Raw genomic sequence first — 17,954 nt, 5'->3', positions numbered from 1 at the left:
CCATCATTCCAGAGAACACAGTTCTATGCCGTGGGGTGGGGGGGCTTTATACCCCTCTACTAGCCCACATGATGTTTACTATCTGGTCTATTGGCAGTCCTCCTAAGGTGTGTGTGTGTGTGTATTTGCACACCTGTGTCAGCAATGGGTGCAACGTAAAGTAGCTGCATGCATTGATTGATTGATTGATTCATTGATTCATTCATTCATTAAAGGGGTGTCCACAAACATTTGGACATGTAACTTAATCAGGTTAATAATGCATACAGGTTTATTTAGGCAGGTGTATGTATTAAAAAGGCTGTGGTAGGACATTATTTGGCAGGGTAGCACTAATCGACAGAGCACCGGAACAATGGGCCCAGTGTTGACACTCCCAACCCTGAGCGTGCTTCCCCCTAGCGTTGGGCGGAGGAACTGCAGGCCGCGGTGGTTGAGTGGAGCTCAGCTCGCTACGTGGCGGTTCTCCCAGATATGTGGGGAAACCTTGGGTGGGGAAAAAACTGCAGATGTAGAAGTTTTTAGATGTAGAAGTTGTTATCTAGAACTGCGAGTCTCCATAAAGACACCAGAGCTATTCCTCGAGAGCAGAGGGAAGCCAGCGTTCCTCGAAGTCCTGGGAGTTTCTCAGGACAGCAGAAATGCCGAGCAGTGAAGTAAAGCACAGGAGGGGGAAGACTGCTCTCTCTCAGGACGGGGGAACTAACGGGACACCCAAACCGAGCTGCAGGGCCGAGGGGAGGGAGGATGGAGCGGCTCTGCCTGCTGGAGAAGCTCCTGGCCGGCGTTCAGCAGTAGACCTGAAGACCACGGCGAGCCTTCTGTGTCTGGGCGCCTGCTGTCTGCTCGCATGGTGAGTTTGGCTGGTTTAGAGATGGATGGATGGATGGGGGACTCTAAGCCCAGGCTAGACTGGAAATGGGGTGGAAATTGGGCAAAACTGGACTCTGAGCAGCCTGAGGAAACAGGAGCTTCTCTGAACCACTTCTGGATCTGCTGTGGAGCTTCAGCCAGTTCAGCCAGCCTCTCCTCCTCAGCTCGGTTCTGCTGCACTGTTGGTTCGTAGGACCACCAGAACCCAGAGAGGAGTTCTGACCCCTCACAAATCTCCAGAAAGGCCATTTATTCGTTAGATTTGCTGTACCGTTATCTCGTGATCACAGCCAGTTTTTCTTGTTATCTCAAGATAATTTTCTTTTGTTGTTTCAGGATGACATTTTCTCAAGATCTCATTTTATTTTTCTCAAAATGTTTTCTCAATCACTTATTTTTCTTAAGTTAATGTATTATCTCAAGATTACATCACATGTTTTGTCTCAACACATTTTCTCAAGATAACCTATTTTTTCTTATCTCAAGAAAGTTGATTTTTCTTGTCTCAAGATAATATTTTTTCTTTAGATATCTTATTTTCCTTGTTGACTCAATAGTGTTTTCTCAAGATACCATTTTATTTTTCTTGTTAACTCAGGGGAACACATTTTCTCAAGATTTGCACATCTGTGTCAGCAGTGGGTGCAACATAAATTAGCTGCATGCATTGATTCATTCATTCATTCATTAAAGGGGTGTCCACAAACATTTGGACATATAACTTAATCACGTAGTAACGGATTCAGATATTACAAGATATTTATTTTTTCTTAAGATATCTTATTTTTCTTGTTGACTCAATAATGTTTTCTCAAGATACCATTTTATTTTTCTTGTTAACTCAGGGGAACACATTTTCTCAAGATAACACCACATTAATTTTCTCAACACATTTTCTTAACATTTTTTTTTGCTATTTCAGAATAGCACATTTTCTCAAGATAACTTATTTTTCTTGTTATTTCAAGATCACACATTTTCCCAGGAAAATATATTAGTTATTTCAAGATAAAATGTTTTTTAGATGATTTATTTTTATCTTAACATGTCAGGATGACCAATTTTGTCTTCTCTTGAGATATTTTTTTTTTGTTGGGATAATAAATGTGTTTTCCTAAGAAGCATAAATTGTCACTAAATATTCTTTATGAGATTACAAGACAAATAAGGTTAATTACAAGAGCACAATACAGAAAAATACTCATGCACAAATAATTCATCATAAAATTAAACAGAAAAAAGGAATTCGTTTCTAAATTAATGAAATTTGACTGCACTGCACTGCTCTACCCCTACCTGATCTTCATGATCTGTTGTTTTTCAGGGTGGTTGTTCAGCAGAACGCCAGGTTTAATGAAGTGGAGGAGAAATACAGACGCTTATATGAAAAGGCAGCCGATCTCCTGGTGCTAGAAGAACGACTGGGTGCAGTTTCCAAAAAGGTTGGTATCAGGTTTTAGACGTGCGAATGCTTAACACTACACCTACACTATCTGGACAAAAGTATTGGGACACCTACACGTTCCACCTACAGGAGCTCTAATGACCTCCCATTCTAAACCCATAGGCATTATTATAGAGCTGGTCCTCCTTTACTCTCAGCTCTACCAGCAGCAGCAGGTCTGGAGCTCTGCTGCAGTTACTGAGTCAGTTGGAGGCTTTTCTGCACTCTGCTCTGAGGAGCTCAGCGCTTGGCCCTGACCCCGCTCTGTAACTTTACGTAGTCTGACAGACACTCGGTGGACACTGAGCTGCTCTCTGTGAGCTGTTCCTCCTAAACTCTTCCACTGTTCAATAATAACACCACTCACAGCTGATGGAGGAAGATCTAGGAGGGAAGGTCTAAATTTCACCAACTGACTAGAACCTCCCATTCTTTCACTGATGTGTGTCTGGTCTGATTTGTCCTGGAGAACAAGATGAATCAAGACTAGCAAGGATTAGATTAGGGCTGGACCTAACATCTTCAGGAGGGTGATTCACAGGAGCACTGGGCTGCCTGGGCTTGTCCTGGAGCAGAAAAGCATTGCTAATATGCTGTCTGTGTTCAGTGATTGGGAAGGTAGGGTGGAGTTTGCCTCCAGCTCTAAACTACTGCATTGTCTGGAAAACTTGATTAGCTGGATTAGCCGTCTGTCCAAATTTGTAGATTGCTGCACCTTCCTAAGTAACTGCCCTTCCAGAAACCCACGGGACAAGAGGGCTGTTCTAAATACGATTGATAGGTGTTTGTATGGGACCAGTTTCTGGGGCCTAGATAACATCTAAACCTGGTCCACAAAGACCTTTCAGTCTGATACTAGACTCAAAAGGGGAATTCCAGCAGTTCCATTTCATTTGTAATGCTAAATAAGCGAAATTAAGGGCGTTTCACACGTTTTTGCTACGCCCAGACATCGTCGCCTATGCTGGTTTCATCTCCCTCTCTCTGAGATTAAAAGGAGTTATGTAGAGCTGGGCAATATGACGATATTTTATTGTATTGTGATGCATTTTATCATTCACAATATGCTTTCATGAGCTAATTTTGAGTAGAAAACAAGGTACTCAGTGTGGGAGAGTTGGTGCATTTTGTCTACATAACGAAATATTGTGATACATATCGTAAATACAAAAAAATATCGTTAAATATTGTAAATATCGTCCAGCTCTCCATTACTATGCACTAGTAAATCGCTTCTCTCCCTTCTTCTTCTCGTGACTCAAATTAAAGGGGGGGGGGGGTGTCTGACTTCAGCTCCCATTAGCTCAAAGCCCCCCAGAACTCCAGCCCAAATTTCTCAGCCCAAGCAAGCGTGGCCTGCACTTCACAAACTGGTCTCTAGAAGGGTGTGTATCTCACACCGGCGTGTTAACAATTCAGCGAGTTGCCTTCCCAGGTGTTGTGCCGAATGCTGCCTCCCTACCAGAATCCGACTCCCTTCAAGTGCCCTCACATTACCCTCTGATTCCTTCAAGTCCTGTTGATAAATAAGGGCTAATCTACAGTTACAGTAGATGCAGGAATCTCCAGCCGTAGTCTGCTGTGGCCATACTGCTACTAGCCTTGGTCCGAAAGTCTGAACCACCCCAGAAAGTGCAAACGAACCCAACCATGGTTGAATTTGATCCAGACTGAGACCACCTCCTTTGATCCAACCAAAGAAGGTATGAAAGCACCCTAATACTGCCTCTGTTAAATCTGTGGTCTGGGTGCGTCGGTTCTAAGGAAAAATCAAGGACATGGATGATTTTAGCATTCAGACTAGTACGGTTTAGGTGGGTATCCTAAAAGCTTGTTAGATAGGGGTGGGTCAAAACTCAAAAGCTCAATATCAAAGAGACCAATGCAGCAAGAGGCAGAAAAATAGAAATAAAAAAAATAAAAATTTGCACTAAAATCTTCAAATTTGGTCAAATATCTTGAATAAAATCTCTGGAAAAATCGATCAGCTATGTATCGGGAGCGGACAATTCTCAGTCAAAATATCTGAATGCCGATCAGACGATATTCGTCTAATATCTTAAGAGGATTCTGAGAGCCGATCAGATCATATTCACGAATGAAGGTTTACAGCAGCTTTATGTGAGGCTTACGGTCACAGGATGCTGCCGTTCCTTGTTTACCTTCTAGATGGAACTATGGAGCTTGAGCTCGCCCTTAAAGCCTCTCAAGAGTACCTTGTTCAGCCCAGTGCAGTGAGTATCCGAACACAGCAGAGCTAACGAACACCGATAGCCACACAGAAAAGCCAGCAAAGTTTTAGAGGTCATCAGTGGCCATCATCACCACTGTAGAGGATCAGAGTCACCCCTTTATTCCATGTCCAGGCTGATGTTATTAATATTCAGTATTATGGTATGTGTATTGGCATGCACAGTGCCGTGTCTATGTGAATGTAAGAGACACAGCAGAGCCACAGCGAAAACCACCCTCTCTTTTGTTATGGGTGCAGCTGGAGGCCTCAGAGGACCATCTGAAGGGGACGCTTTTCTCCGTCAGCGCTGTAACCAGACTGGAAAACGACATCGCTTCTCTCAGTGCCACTATAATGGCGATGCAGGAAGACCAGGGCGCATCTTCACTCCGCCTCCAGAAGGTGAACGACCGTTTCCTGAACGTGACCGAAGCGTGGCAGGTCGGGTTGGGGGCTGTAACGGACGAGCTGGCCGCTCTGAGGTCCGAGTCCCGGTCTGTTCATGGCCGCGTGACGGAGCGCGTGAACGACGCGGAGGGCCGCCTGCGAGCACTGGCGGAGCGGCTGGAGGAGGTGGAGGACGGCACGAGGAGAAACGCTCGCCTGCTGGAGCGCACGGAGGAGGAGGACGCAAAGCGAGTCCAGAACCAGCTGGACTGGAACACCGGACAGGTGGGCAGACTTCAGGAGCAGCTGAAACAGCTGTCCAGAAATGATGCAGAGCTTCAGGAGAAGCTGGAAGAGACGGAACCCAGGGCTAAAGAGTGTGAGGCCCAGTTGCCCACAGTGGAGGACGCAGTGAGGTCCATTCTGAGGTTAGGAGCGGACCTGAGCAGCACGGAGAGGAGGATAGAGGAGCTGACCTTGCAGGTGCTGGGCACGGAGGACAGCATGCTCAAAGCCCTGGCTGAAATCCTGGAGCTCAGACAGGCCCTCGACGACCTGCAGGTGGACAACAGTGTGATGAAGGTCAGCAGTGAGCTTGAAGTTATGCTGGAAGCCATGAAGGAGCTTAATCACCTGCAGGGAGAGGAACATCAGCCAGGTGAAGGGAAGGACTATGAGGAGGACAGATTTGCTGATGCTTTGAAGGTCTTGGAGAAGAATGCATTTCTCAGGTCTGAACTGGATCATAGTGAAGGTCAGAATACAGGCGATGAGGAGAATCCCACGACTGAACTAAAAGAATTGCTCTGATTTATTTCTTCAATACAGCCATAACATTAGTACCATCTGCCTAATATTGTGTAAGCCCCCTCTGTCCCGTCTCCTTGTGCCATCAAAGCATCTAGCACCAAGACATTAGCAGCAGATCCTTTAAGGTGGGTCACATCAGTGAGCCCTAGGTGCCCATGACCCTGGTTATCCTTCCATGGAGCACTTTTGGGATGTACTGACCACTGCATTACCAGAAACACCCCACAAGACCTGACGCCTGATGTTTTGGAGATGTCTAATTACCCAGTCATCTAGAACATCACAGTCTGACCTCTGCTCCATTTAGCGTAGCCTAGCCTTTCCTGCTTTTAACACCAGGATCATCTTCAGGAACAGACTGTTCTTTATGTGGAGATCCACCACTTGACCGATGAAGCCAGTGTAGATATATATGGTATTTTTCTCTTCACCTGTCAGTGGTGCTAAAGTTATGGCTGATCGGCGTGTCCAAGTTCAGTGCTACCAGTGTTGGAGCTTGTGTGATGATGGGATTGGCAGAACGGGAAAAAGGTAAAATCATAATACTTGAACCTGGAACCATAGGTCCAAACAGAGGTTTGATTGAAGTTGGTACAGACACAGTTCATCAGTAGTCTCATTTGTATATATATATACATAAAATGCTATATAGCATTTTATGTACTTCATATCACTACATTAATTTAAGAGGGTCCAGTTAGGCGTTTTTATTATATATTTTTTGTACATTATGAATGTATCACAAAAATGCACTGATGTGCCTCATCGTGATCCTACAACCTAAAATAGGCCACAGTGTTCAGTTTGCACATGGATTCAATCTTACATTTTTTATACACACCTATTTAATTTTGCATTATCCTCTAAACAGGTGTACAGTAAATAGTATGAGCTGCTTTAGGATGCATCAGATTTGTGTAAGCCAGTGTGGCTTTGACTCGCTCATTGTATAGCACTATTAGTGCATATTTAATGTCGGAGAAAGACAAATGAGGCGGGATGTGTACAGTCAAAAATGTCAGATCTTTGTTTTTGTAATAAAGGAAATACATCTCAGAGGTGTGGGAGTGTTTTATTGTGGGGTCCTTCATGTACAGATTCAGACCACAGTGATCAATAGGGAAGTCAGAATAAGGGTGTTAGTCATTTGGAGACCTACTGAGGCCCTAAATGTGGTAGACGTCTCGTCTGCAGCTGATGCCTGTTTGTTAGTTAGTAAAGGTCTGTATGATGCCAACTGAACTGACCGGCCGTGTGGCAGATATTTCCTGTACTACAATAAATAAAGAAAAAAATAAGGTTACTAACCTAATTGATTGATCTGACGGGCATTGATTGATCCGACCGGCCACTTCTCATACAGGAGCACTGTGTAGTTCTATATTTCCAGACTGTATCCAGCTGTTTCTCTGCAGACTCTGTTATCAGCCTCCTCCTTTCACCCTGTTTGTCCTTCAATGGTCAGGACCACCATTGGACTGACTGACCACCACAGAGCAGACTGTAGTATTTGGGTGGAGGGTCAGTCATTCTCAGCCCTGCAGTGACCCTGACTGACAGAGTGGTGGCGAGTGTGTTAGTAGTGTGTGTTGCGCTGCTGGTACGAGTGGGTCAGGCGCAGCAGTGCTGCTGGAGTTCTTAAACTACAACCAACACCAGCTTTAGAACGGTCCAGAAGAAAAAAAACGTGAGCCGCATTATTGGAGGAGAATATTCTAGAACCGTGTGAATGTGGGAGAACATTCATGAACGCTATATAAATGGACAGGATGTTCTAGAACAAGGTTAACAGAGGAGAATATTGAAGAACCATATGACTGAAAGAGAATACTCAAGAACAGTGTGCATGGGGAGAACGTCCTAGAGGAGGGGAGGACATCGAGAGGATGTTTAGAAACAGTTGATGGAGAACATTCTAGAACAGTGTGAATGTGCGAGAACATTCTAGAACAATATTAGAGGACTACATTAAAGAACACTGTAAATTGAGAGGATGCTTGAACAGTGTGAATGTTCTAGAACAATGTAACGGGGGGCAATCTAGAACAGTATTAATGGAGAATTGTATTTTAGAACAATGTAATGGAACAATCTAGAACAGTATTAATGGAGGATCGTATTCTAGAACAGTGAAATGGGGAGAACAGTCTAGGACAATATTAATGAAGGATAGTATTCAACAACAATATTAATGGAGGATAGTACTGTAGAACAATTTAATGGGGGAACAATCTAGAACAGTATTTATGAAGGATAGTATTCTAGAACAGTGTAAATGTGGGAGAATATTTTAGAACAATATTGATGGAGGATAGTATTCTAGAACCTGTGTGAATGTGGGAGAACATTCTAGAACAGTATTGATTGAGGATAGTGTTCTAGAAAAGTATTAATTGAGGATAGTGTTCTAGAACAGTGAAATGGGGAGAACAATATTAATGGAGGATAGTATTCTAGAACAGCGTGAATGTGGGAAAACATTCTAGAACAATATTATAGGAGAACCACGTTAAAGAACACTGTAAATTGAGAGGATGCTTGAACAGTGTAAATGTAAAAGAACATTCTAGAACAGTGTAAATGTGGGAGAACATCAAAAACATTTTCAATAGAGACTATTCTAGAACATATTAATGGAGAATAGTATTCTAGAACAGTATTATTAGAGGGGAACATCCTAGAACAGTTTGAATGTGGGAAAACATTCTAGAACAGTGTGAATGTGGGAGACCATTAAAAAAAACAATTTCAATAGAGACTATTCTAGAACCGTATTAATTGAGGATTGTATTCTAGAACAGTGTAATGGGCAGACAATCTAGAACAATGTAAATAGAGGAGAATATTCAGGAACAGTCCAGGTGAAGCCAAATTTTGAAAGTCCCCATGGGTCACACTTTTGACCGCACTGTTCTAGACTCTTCCCACATTAGAATGGCACACCAACCCAACGCTGGTGTTGACCGGAGAAGGTGAGCATGAGCCTTATTATGAGAGCTGACCAGAACCTTCATGGCTAAACTAGTCCCTCACTATCTGTTTGTCTTCTCCTCTGCTGTAGTGTGAGGGTGTCCAGGTGCTGCTGGAGAGCGAGGAGGTGAGGTCACCCCTGTCCCATTTGAGCAGGCTGGAGCAGGAGGTGTCCCAGCTGAAGGACTGGTCCTCTAGCCTGACGGAGCGACGGCAGCAGATGCAGGAGAAGATGGCGGCTCTCCTGGAGGCCGTGCAGCGCATCGAGAACCGCACCTTTGCCATCTCCAGTGACGTGAATGCCAAGGTGGCCTCGGTGCGAACGGACGTGAGGCGCATGGGCGGCCTGGAGGGTGACGTGGACTCTCTCCTCACCCGGACTGGCCAGTTGGAGGACAAGGTGACTCAGGCTGAGAAGCACATGGTCAAGCGTGTTGGTGAAGTTCTTGCTGCTAGCATCGACCGCATTTCCAGTCTGAAAACCTCCACGGAGAAGAACAGCCAAAGCCTGGAGAAAATCCGTAAGCGCATTCCAGAGTTTTCTGCGGCTGACAAGAAACTTTTTGACCGCATTCTGGCTCTGGAGAGCGGCCGGGCCAAGCTGGTCAGGACGGTGACCTTCGCGAGTGACCTTAGGCCCAAAGTGTTCAGCATCAAGCGAGACTTTGCCATGCTGGAGCCGCAGCTGGCTGACCTGACCTTCCGGATTGGCCACCTGGCCGAGGACGTGATGAAAAGAGAGGAGGACATTGTGCAGATGAAGGAGCGTTTAGCCAAGCTCATGACTGTCCGGGCAGAACTCGAGCAAGCTCAGGAGAAGCTGGAGGTGGGATCAGTTTCCAGCGACATGGAGCTTCAACATGACCTCAGCAAAACACTGATGCAGACAGACTGGTCAAACTGACCACTATGTAGATTTTTTTATAAAACATACACTGTATGTCCAAATGTTTGTGGACACTCTGAACCAATAAATGTATTCAGCTGCTTTAAGTTGCTCCCATTGTTGACACAGATGTGCAAATGCACACACACAGCTTGTCAGTTTTCCCCACCAATATAAAGCCCCTCATGCATTGAGCTGATGATCAAATACTCACAGCAATGCTACTAAAAAGCCTTTGTCCCTGGACAGTAGAGACAGTTACTTCAACAAAAGCAGGATACACTCTTTAATACCCCCGATTTAATAAGAAACAGTCAATGAGCAGGTGTCCCAATACTTTTGTCATATCATGTATAGGTTTCATAGTAGATAGTGAACAGTTCATGTCAGTTAGTAGGTCCTGAGATTAATAACAGGGTGATAAGCCTGCAGTTTTAGGTGGTTGAGGCCACGGGGTTTCCACTGGACATCATCAATAAAAGGTCTGAAACTGTTTACCCTTGTTTCCAAACACTGATGTCCATTTACTCTTAGCTGCGTTCTGAGGAAATGGAGCGGTCTGGAGCTTTGCAAGCTAATGGACCCCCAACAGCTAATCATCACAACCCACCCACCCCACCCCCATGTGTGTGAAGCTATTATCCAAAGCTATGTGGGACATTCTAGCGGTCTGTCATCACTGCTAACGTAAGACAGGGGCCTGCAAATGCCGCACATTGTTCTGTGCCTGAGCACAGCAAGCTCGCCAGGGGCTGGTTTGGCTGCTTCTTTGAGTCTTCACCCAGAACAGCAAAACCGTGTGGATTCAGGTCGCTTTTCTACTCAAATGCTAAGTTATGCCTCCCCTTTCCGTCGTAACTATCGTCTGTCCGGTCAGGTTGAGTTCCTGTGCATTTTAGCCCACTCATCCATGAACTCTCAGCCACTCTCACATTCCAGGAGGACAGCTGTACACCGGGTACACTGGTCCAAATCTGGGTGTGACCAGTTTAACAGACATGTTGGAGTACTGGGACACCAACCAGCAAAACCAGCTCTAGCTATAATGAGCACCTAGTGCAAGGAAGTGTGAGGGAAACTGAACAAGAACTGCCGTTAAGGCACCAGTCAGCCATAACATTAGTACCACTGATGGGTGAAGTGAGAAACATTGGTTGAACATCTTCATCTATAGTGGCAGAATCTGTCCAGCGGGTGGATCTACAGTCAGTTCTTGAAGTTGGTGAAATGGTGCAAGAATCTGAGGCACTTGGACAAGAACTAGACTGTGATGTTCTAGACGACTGGGTCAGAAGATCTCCAAAACATCAGGCAGGTCTGGGGGAGGTTTTCTGGTATGGGCTGGGTTAAAAAAAAAACCATATACACCATATTAACAGCCACAACATTAACACCACTAACAATCAAGAAAAGGTAAAATATTGATGGTGGGATCTACATCTGTCAAGGGAAGGATCTACATATTAGGCAGCAAGTGAACAGTCCATCCTTAAAGTTGGTCAAATGGGCTAGCATACAAATCTGAAGCACCAAACTGTGATGTTCTAGACAACTAGGTCAGAAGATCTCCTAAACATCAGGTAGGTCTGGTGGGACCAAACTGGTATGCAGTGGTATGTCAGTACCAACCAAAAGTGCTCCAAGAAAGCACCTTAGGCTCATTGATGTTCATTGAGGGCCCACCTCACAATCTACAGGTCTTGCTGTAGGGATCTGCTGCTAATGTTAGTTAGATACCTTCGGAGGTCTTGTGGAGTCCATGTCTCGAATCGTCAGGTCTGATGTGGCAGCACAAAGCACCTAAGGCTCATTGGTGCTCATGAAGGCCCCAACTTACAACTTCCAGGACTTGCTGTGGGGATCTGCTGCCAGATACCTTCACATGTCTTCTGGAGTCCATGATTTGAATGGTCAGGTGTTTTCTTGAAGCACTTTTGGTTGGTATTCACAACTGCATACCAGATAAAAGTCCCACCAGACCAACCTGATGTTTTGGAGAGCTTCTGGAAATGTTCTGACCCAGTCATTTAGAACATCACAGTCTGGTTCTTGCCAAAGTGGTTCAAATTCGTATGCTCACCCATTTTTACCAACTTTAAGGACGGATTGTTTAGTTGCTGCCTAATATGTAGATCCATCCCTTGACAGATGAAGATCCCACCATCAATATTTTACCTTTACTTGATTGTTAGTGGTGTTAACGTTATGGCTGTTAACATGGTGTATACATGTTTTTCAACCCAGCCCATACCAGAAAACCTCCCCCAGACCTGCCTGATGTTTTGGAGATCTTCTGGAGATGTTCTGACCCAGTCGTCTAGAACATCACAGTCCAAGACTCTCAGATTCTTATGCTAGCCCATTTTTCTCCAACTTCAAGAACTGACTGTTCGCTGTAGATGAAGATCATCAATGTTTGACCTACTCAATATTCGTCAGGTGGCGTTAATATTATGGCTGATCAGTGTTTAAGTTTAAGAAGCATTAGAAACTGTTTCAACAAGTGATTAATATTTTAAATATTTTATTGGAAACAGAAATGATGACACATTCAAAATGTTGCAGTTGGGTTTGGAAGACGTCCTGTATAACATTAAAAAAAAGTTCAAGGGGAAGAAACTACAGTGCAGAAAGTGTATTTTTCAGATTCACAGTCCAGCAACTTTATTCCCTACAGCTTATCTTATCCCTGTTCTTTCTACTGAATGACACTAAAGATCATTGACTCACTGCCTCTCCTCCTCAACTGCCTCCTCTTCTACCTCCTCTTTCTCAGTAGCTGGTTCCTCTTCAGCTTCTTCTTCTTCTGCTGCTGCCTCTTCCTCAACTACCTCCTCATTTACTGATTCCTGGTTCTCTGTGGCCTCCTCTCCCACCTCCTCCTCCTGATGGCTTTCCAATTCCTCAGTTTGTGACACTGGTTCTTCCACTGCCACTTCATCTCCAAGAGCATCAAGCCTCTGCTCAACTGTCTCTATCCTGGCATAGGCGTTATCCAAACTGCCTATGCTGTTCTGGAGCTCCACCACGCTACTCTTCAACACCTCCAGCTCTTCCTTCTGGGCCCGACCGGCCTTTTCGGTCGCACTGCCCTGAGCAGCCAATGAGCTCTCGTATGAGTCATATTTGGCAAGAAGGGCCTCGAGTCTGCTTGCCTGCTCCGTGGTAGATGACGCCAGTGCTTCTGCGCTATCTTCCGCCGCCTTCATTCTGATCTCTAGATCGTCGCTCGTCTTCTCAGCCTTTGCTAGGTCTCTTCTCAGCTCCGTCTCCAGGCTCTGGAGGCTCTCGCTGGACCGGTCCTGCCCGTCCTGCAGGCTCTGAATCCGGTCAGCCATGCCCTGCACGCTCGCCTGCGCTGTGGACACTTCCTGCCTCAGCGATCCAGCTGTGCTTTGTACCAGAGACCTCACTGACTCGATCTCCTCCGACAAGGATGCTACTTCCTTGTTCCTAGTCTGTAGCTCTGCCCTCACTGATGCAATCTGCTCCCGGAGAACACCCATGTTGCCCTCTGCGACCTCATTGGCGGTGTGAAGGTCTGCCACAGTGGTGGTAATGGATGTGAGCTCATGTTTGAGGAGACTGGGGTCACTGTGGTCTTCCAGCCTGCCCTTGAGTTCACTGAGCTGGGCTTGGGCTTCGCCCTGAGCGCTAGTGAACTCCGCCACGCTGTCGGCGATGGAGCGGCTCAGCTCAGCCAAGCGGTCCTCCAGGGTACGCTCCAGGGAGGAGAAGTCGTTCTCACGTGCCTCCTTCACCTCCCGGATACCGTTGGAGAGGTCGCGGAGGATTTCGTTTTGAAGCTTCTGGAGAACTTCCTCAACCCTTCGGGTCTCAGTCTCTCCCTTGCGTACGGCCCGGTTTGTGGCTTCCAGCTCAACCTGAGCACGTCCCACTGAGGCCTCCAGGCTATCCAGTGAAGACTTCATGGAGTTCACCTAGGAAAAAAAGCAGAAGTAGATCCTAATCACTGATAAATCCACATTTTAGCATCTTCAAGACCCAGCTACATCAGGTCTTAGAGTTCATCCAGATATCGGGGGTGAGGGGTTACATACACTTTCAGCGAAGACATTCTCTGAGACATTTATAAAGGTCATAAAATACGTTCTCCATCATAGAGAAGATCCATTTAACCAGGTGCAGAACCAGTTAAGCGTTAAATGGATCTTTATTAGAGTTATTATGGTTCTACAGAATATGCAGACTCAACCCAAGCCTTTAGGGGGGTGGTATGTCCACATACACCAGTGTGATCAATGATATCCCTTGGACAAACATATCTAAAAAGCAAACGTTTTTGAAACACCACCATTTGTAGAAGTTTAGATGGTCGGTAGATTATTACATAATGTTGAGGTGGCACTGAAGAGAAGGGGGCTGAGACTCGAACCTCCAATCCAGTGCAAACTGGTCTTGGCCATTTCCACAGACCTGAATGAATGGATCAGTGAAGATTGCAAGAGTCCAAACCTTTAGAGATGTTCTCCTAGCACATCTTGAGAAGGTACGGCCTGGAAATAACCTAGAATACAACTTTTCTTCTGCCAACTCATCATAGAGACCAAATGGGGGAGGGGTCCTTCGACCACCTTCTCCATTTCCTCTGCAAAAAAAACTACATCTGACCATCTTCTCCATCATATTCATAGACGATGGCCCAGTTAATGCATCTTAACCACTGCCAGCTCCAACGAGCAGGGCCCTCAACCCAGAGTGGTCTGAAGAAGTCCTAGCACTGACCCACCTGAAGAAGTGCCTGTTCAACTTTCTGGACCACTGCTGCGCTCTTCTGCATGGACTCTTCATTCCGTGCGCTGATCCGGTTGACCTCTGTTAGCACTTGCTGGAGATAAAACGAGGCGAAACCCGCTCCAGCGACCAGAACCAAGTAACACAGTCCAGATACAAACTTCAGCAGCTTCCCTGAGCCGGACCCGCAGCTCGGAACCGGGGTACTGTCCGCTTTGCTCACTTTGGGGCTCTTCTTTGCCACGTCATCTTGGGGGTTGGTGGGGCTTTTCTCGCTCGCCGTGGCGTTTTTGTTCCTGTTTTTCGCTGCCATGTCTGCTCCCGGCTCCTCGGAAAAGTGTGCGGGCGCTGCGAGCTCAAGCCTCGGCTGTGGATGTTTGGGAGGGACGCGGTGAGGCGCTGGGAGCGTGGCGTTATTTCTTTCCACACCCGTATTCCAACATGTGCCGCCTTCCTGCGTTGGGATTGGCTTAGCCCGGACTTAGGTATGCGCCGTTAACCAATCCCAGCGTAGCACGGCGTCGCAACTGAGCAATACACGAAGGCAGAGGGCGGGGCTTGCCGGAAAACGGGCGGGAATAGAAATAACAACGGCGCTCGTCTTGTTCGAGCTCTCCATTATAAACTCCATTATAAAGTTTATTAGCTAATTAAAACGTGCAAAAACACACAAACTACACTTAACAACAGTGAAAACCTTTAACACATATTATATGCTATTAATTGCGACTTTTTAGCTAGCTAAATTACGCATAATTCGAATATAAGACGATATAAAATAAAGCCCATGAACACAACAACAAAAACATTCAGCTAAAAAGCAACAGATGCCATTAATTAATACGATAACATTAAAAAAAAAAACAATAATTAATCTAATTAGCTATAGCATACACAGCAGGCTAGTCTCAGAGCATGTAGCTATATAGCTAGCTAGCTATATTTTTAATATAATAGCTCAGTTTATCCACTAAAATGTCAGCTAGAAATCATTTCCACCGCCCTAAGTTGCTGTTTATAGGTATTTCCAGGTTGTCGTGCAGTGTCTCTGTCTCCTCCACTCATTACAGTGGCTTGGACGGTGGCTAGCTAGCTCATGTTTGGGCTACTGTAGACCAGGAGTGGTAGCTGTAAAACAGTAGAGCTAGTAAAGTGTAGAAATAGGGCCATCTTTATTAAATGTGGTGCCTAAATTCACCGACGCACAACCATGTGTGTATTCAGCTCCCCTCCCTCCCCCCTCTCCCCTCCCCCTCTCCCCTCCCCTCCCCTTCGACGTGGCAAATTGCAGCCCCTCCAGACTCTCCCCAGGCTGGACATGGAGCTCCAGCACCATCTTTAGTGAGAGCTCTGAATCATCAAACCTCACAAACTCAGCTAAAACACGTAGAAATCAGCACCAAATGTACAGTAACAGTCCTAAAAAACAACCTAGTCACTTCCCAGGGGCGTTTCTGGTGCACCCCACCTCTGTGCTGGGCAGGGAAGTCCCAAGTTTCATCTGATGAAATTCTGAAAAAAATCCTAACCAGGGAAAACTGGTCAACAAAGCTCAAATAAAGCAATATTTGTGTCAGATTATATATATCAAGACCATAACCTAGGTATTATTTGCTGTAAAAACATGTGCTTCCCATGACATATTAATCAAGTGTGTATATAAGACAACACACACACACACACACAAAAAAACCCCAAAAAACTACGGCCTATCAATTGTGTAGTTTTGTTTTGGTGCCGTATGTTGCAAAAATGAGCAGTTATTAACTGTTTATTATTAATGCCTGTATAATTTTATGTGTAAAAAATAAAAAATGCAGTAGTAGTTGCAATAGTAATGCAATAAGCCTGCACAGTAATAAGGCATTTTGGAAGGCCACAAGCCTCCTGATGGTACTGCTGAGGAACTGTGAGAAGAACATCATAGAGAAGACCCATGTAAACCAGATAAGCTTTGATATTACATATACTGTAAGCTAAGCCGTTTAGCCTTTAAGGGGAGTATGTACTTATACACCAGTGTGATGAATTATATCCCTTGGACAAACTTATTTAGTAGAAATTATTTTATTACTGCAAAGGTCTTTGAAACACAGCTGTTTGTAGAAGTTTAGATGGTCGGTAGATTATTACATAATGTTGAGGTGGCACTGAAGAGAAGGGGGCTGAGACTCAAACCTCCAATCCAGTGCAAACTGGTCTTGGCCATTTCCACAGACCTGAATGAATGGATCAGTGAACAACTTCGGCCTTAGTTATAATGTTCATTAAATAAACTACAGATCTTGAATTGTATGCTATAACATTGGCATATTGCTATTATTATTATTATTATTATTATTATTATTATTATTATTATTAACAACCATTATAATAATATATGTTTAAATAATTATATATATAATATATAATAATAATAATAATTGTTGTTGATATATATACAGCTCTGGAAAAACTTTATTTCTTAAATTTGCATCTCTACATGTATGAACGGCATAAAGTCCCAACAGCAATGTGAAAGACTAGTGGAGAGCCAGCCGAGACATGAGAGCTGTGATTGGCTGTTGAGGTTATTATTTCAGCATAGTGATTCTGAATGCTCTCAAAGTTTAGATATTAGCACTGTGATTAAATCTGAATAATAACTTCTTTACATTATAATTATTATTATCATAATTTATTTACATTATGTAAGCAGCTGTTTTTGAGCAGTTGTCATTTCTGCAAATAAATTAATACATGCTCTATATAGTAAATATTTTTATTTGGAATTTAGGGGAAATGTTGACCATGGTTTATGAAATACAGCACAAATGTTCATTGCTCTAAACACACTGCCTATAAACAATAAAACCAGAGACACTGATCATGTAGGGTGGTCTCTTCAATTTTTCTGGAGCTGTATATATATATATATATAGTGCTTTTCCCTCATGGTGATGCCCCGTGTGACAAAGCAGAGGTCATCTCAAACTGGTTTCATTACCATAAGAATGAGTTCAGTGCTCTTTAATGGCCTTCCCAGCAAAATGATCTGAATGCAGTAGAACATGTTTGGGATGTGGAAGAACAGGAGGTTCCTGAAACATCTGCAGGACTGTGTGACACAGTCATATCAACATGGACCAGAAGCTCAAAGGCCTGAAGGCGGCCCTATCTAGAATCAGTGTAGTGTTTCTAATATATGTGTAAAAATAATGTTGCCATTACTAATTAAAACCCTTCTTACTGATATTGTGCCAAATAAAACCTTAATCTACAACAATAATAATAATAATAATAATAATAATAATAAATAAACACCTTAAATAAATATTTCAAATATATTTATCAAATAAATTTTTGGAATGTATGAAAATAGCCAAAAAGTGGTTTCTTCCATATATTTTATGTATGTTAAACATATAATGGGTAAATGAAATGCCCACATTTTAAAAATATTTTTAATGAAATATTTGTTTTGTTTTTAGTTCTCAGTTCAAAAACAAGACATAGCTAAATCATCCATGAATGATCCAATTGCACTTTTACTGTGTTTTTTTGTGTTTGCCCTGTTAAATTGGCTCACATATCCCAATAGATTTAAAATAAATGTG

At 44.1% G+C, this 17,954-nt stretch overlaps 2 protein-coding genes across 3 annotated transcripts; one reads left to right on the top strand and one right to left on the bottom strand.

The window, feature by feature from the left end:
• Positions 1-437: 437 nt before the first annotated feature.
• ikbip (IKBKB interacting protein) lies at positions 438-9,709 on the top strand. 2 transcript variants are annotated; one of them, XM_072673221.1, is made up of 3 exons: positions 438-853; positions 2,198-2,315; positions 8,809-9,709. In XM_072673221.1, exons 1-3 carry the CDS (start codon positions 642-644, stop codon positions 9,619-9,621), a joined length of 1,143 nt encoding a protein of 380 aa, XP_072529322.1. In that variant the 5' UTR covers positions 438-641; the 3' UTR covers positions 9,622-9,709. The 2 variants fall into 2 exon arrangements, with proteins under 2 accessions (XP_072529322.1, XP_072529321.1); XM_072673220.1 differs by lacking the exon at positions 8,809-9,709 and adding an exon at positions 4,809-6,771.
• Positions 9,710-12,110: 2,401 nt separating this feature from the next.
• ckap4 (cytoskeleton associated protein 4) lies at positions 12,111-14,768 on the bottom strand. Its single transcript, XM_072674001.1, has 2 exons — positions 14,354-14,768; positions 12,111-13,544 (listed from the first exon to the last, which is right to left on the bottom strand). The coding sequence occupies exons 1-2, from the start codon at positions 14,669-14,671 to the stop codon at positions 12,330-12,332; spliced, it is 1,533 nt and encodes a 510-aa protein (XP_072530102.1). The 5' UTR covers positions 14,672-14,768; the 3' UTR covers positions 12,111-12,329.
• Positions 14,769-17,954: the final 3,186 nt, after the last annotated feature.

This window comes from Salminus brasiliensis, chromosome 2 (assembly GCF_030463535.1).
Source record: "Salminus brasiliensis chromosome 2, fSalBra1.hap2, whole genome shotgun sequence".
NCBI classification, from domain to species: Eukaryota; Metazoa; Chordata; class Actinopteri; order Characiformes; family Bryconidae; genus Salminus; species Salminus brasiliensis.
Note: the sequence above shows the minus strand (reverse complement) of the source record. Positions and strands in the feature narration are given on the sequence as shown.

Coding starts and splice junctions, on each gene's coding strand:
- ikbip (XM_072673220.1), top strand. CDS start 642: ATGCCGAGCAGTGAAGTAAAGCACAGGAGGGGGAAGACTGCTCTCTCT. Junction 854..2,197: donor GCCTGCTGTCTGCTCGCATG/GTGAGTTTGGCT, acceptor GTTGTTTTTCAG/GGTGGTTGTTCAGCAGAACG. Junction 2,316..4,808: donor TGGGTGCAGTTTCCAAAAAG/GTTGGTATCAGG, acceptor TTATGGGTGCAG/CTGGAGGCCTCAGAGGACCA.
- ckap4 (XM_072674001.1), bottom strand. CDS start 14,671: ATGGCAGCGAAAAACAGGAACAAAAACGCCACGGCGAGCGAGAAAAGC. Junction 13,545..14,353: donor TTGAACAGGCACTTCTTCAG/GTGGGTCAGTGC, acceptor TTTTTTTCCTAG/GTGAACTCCATGAAGTCTTC.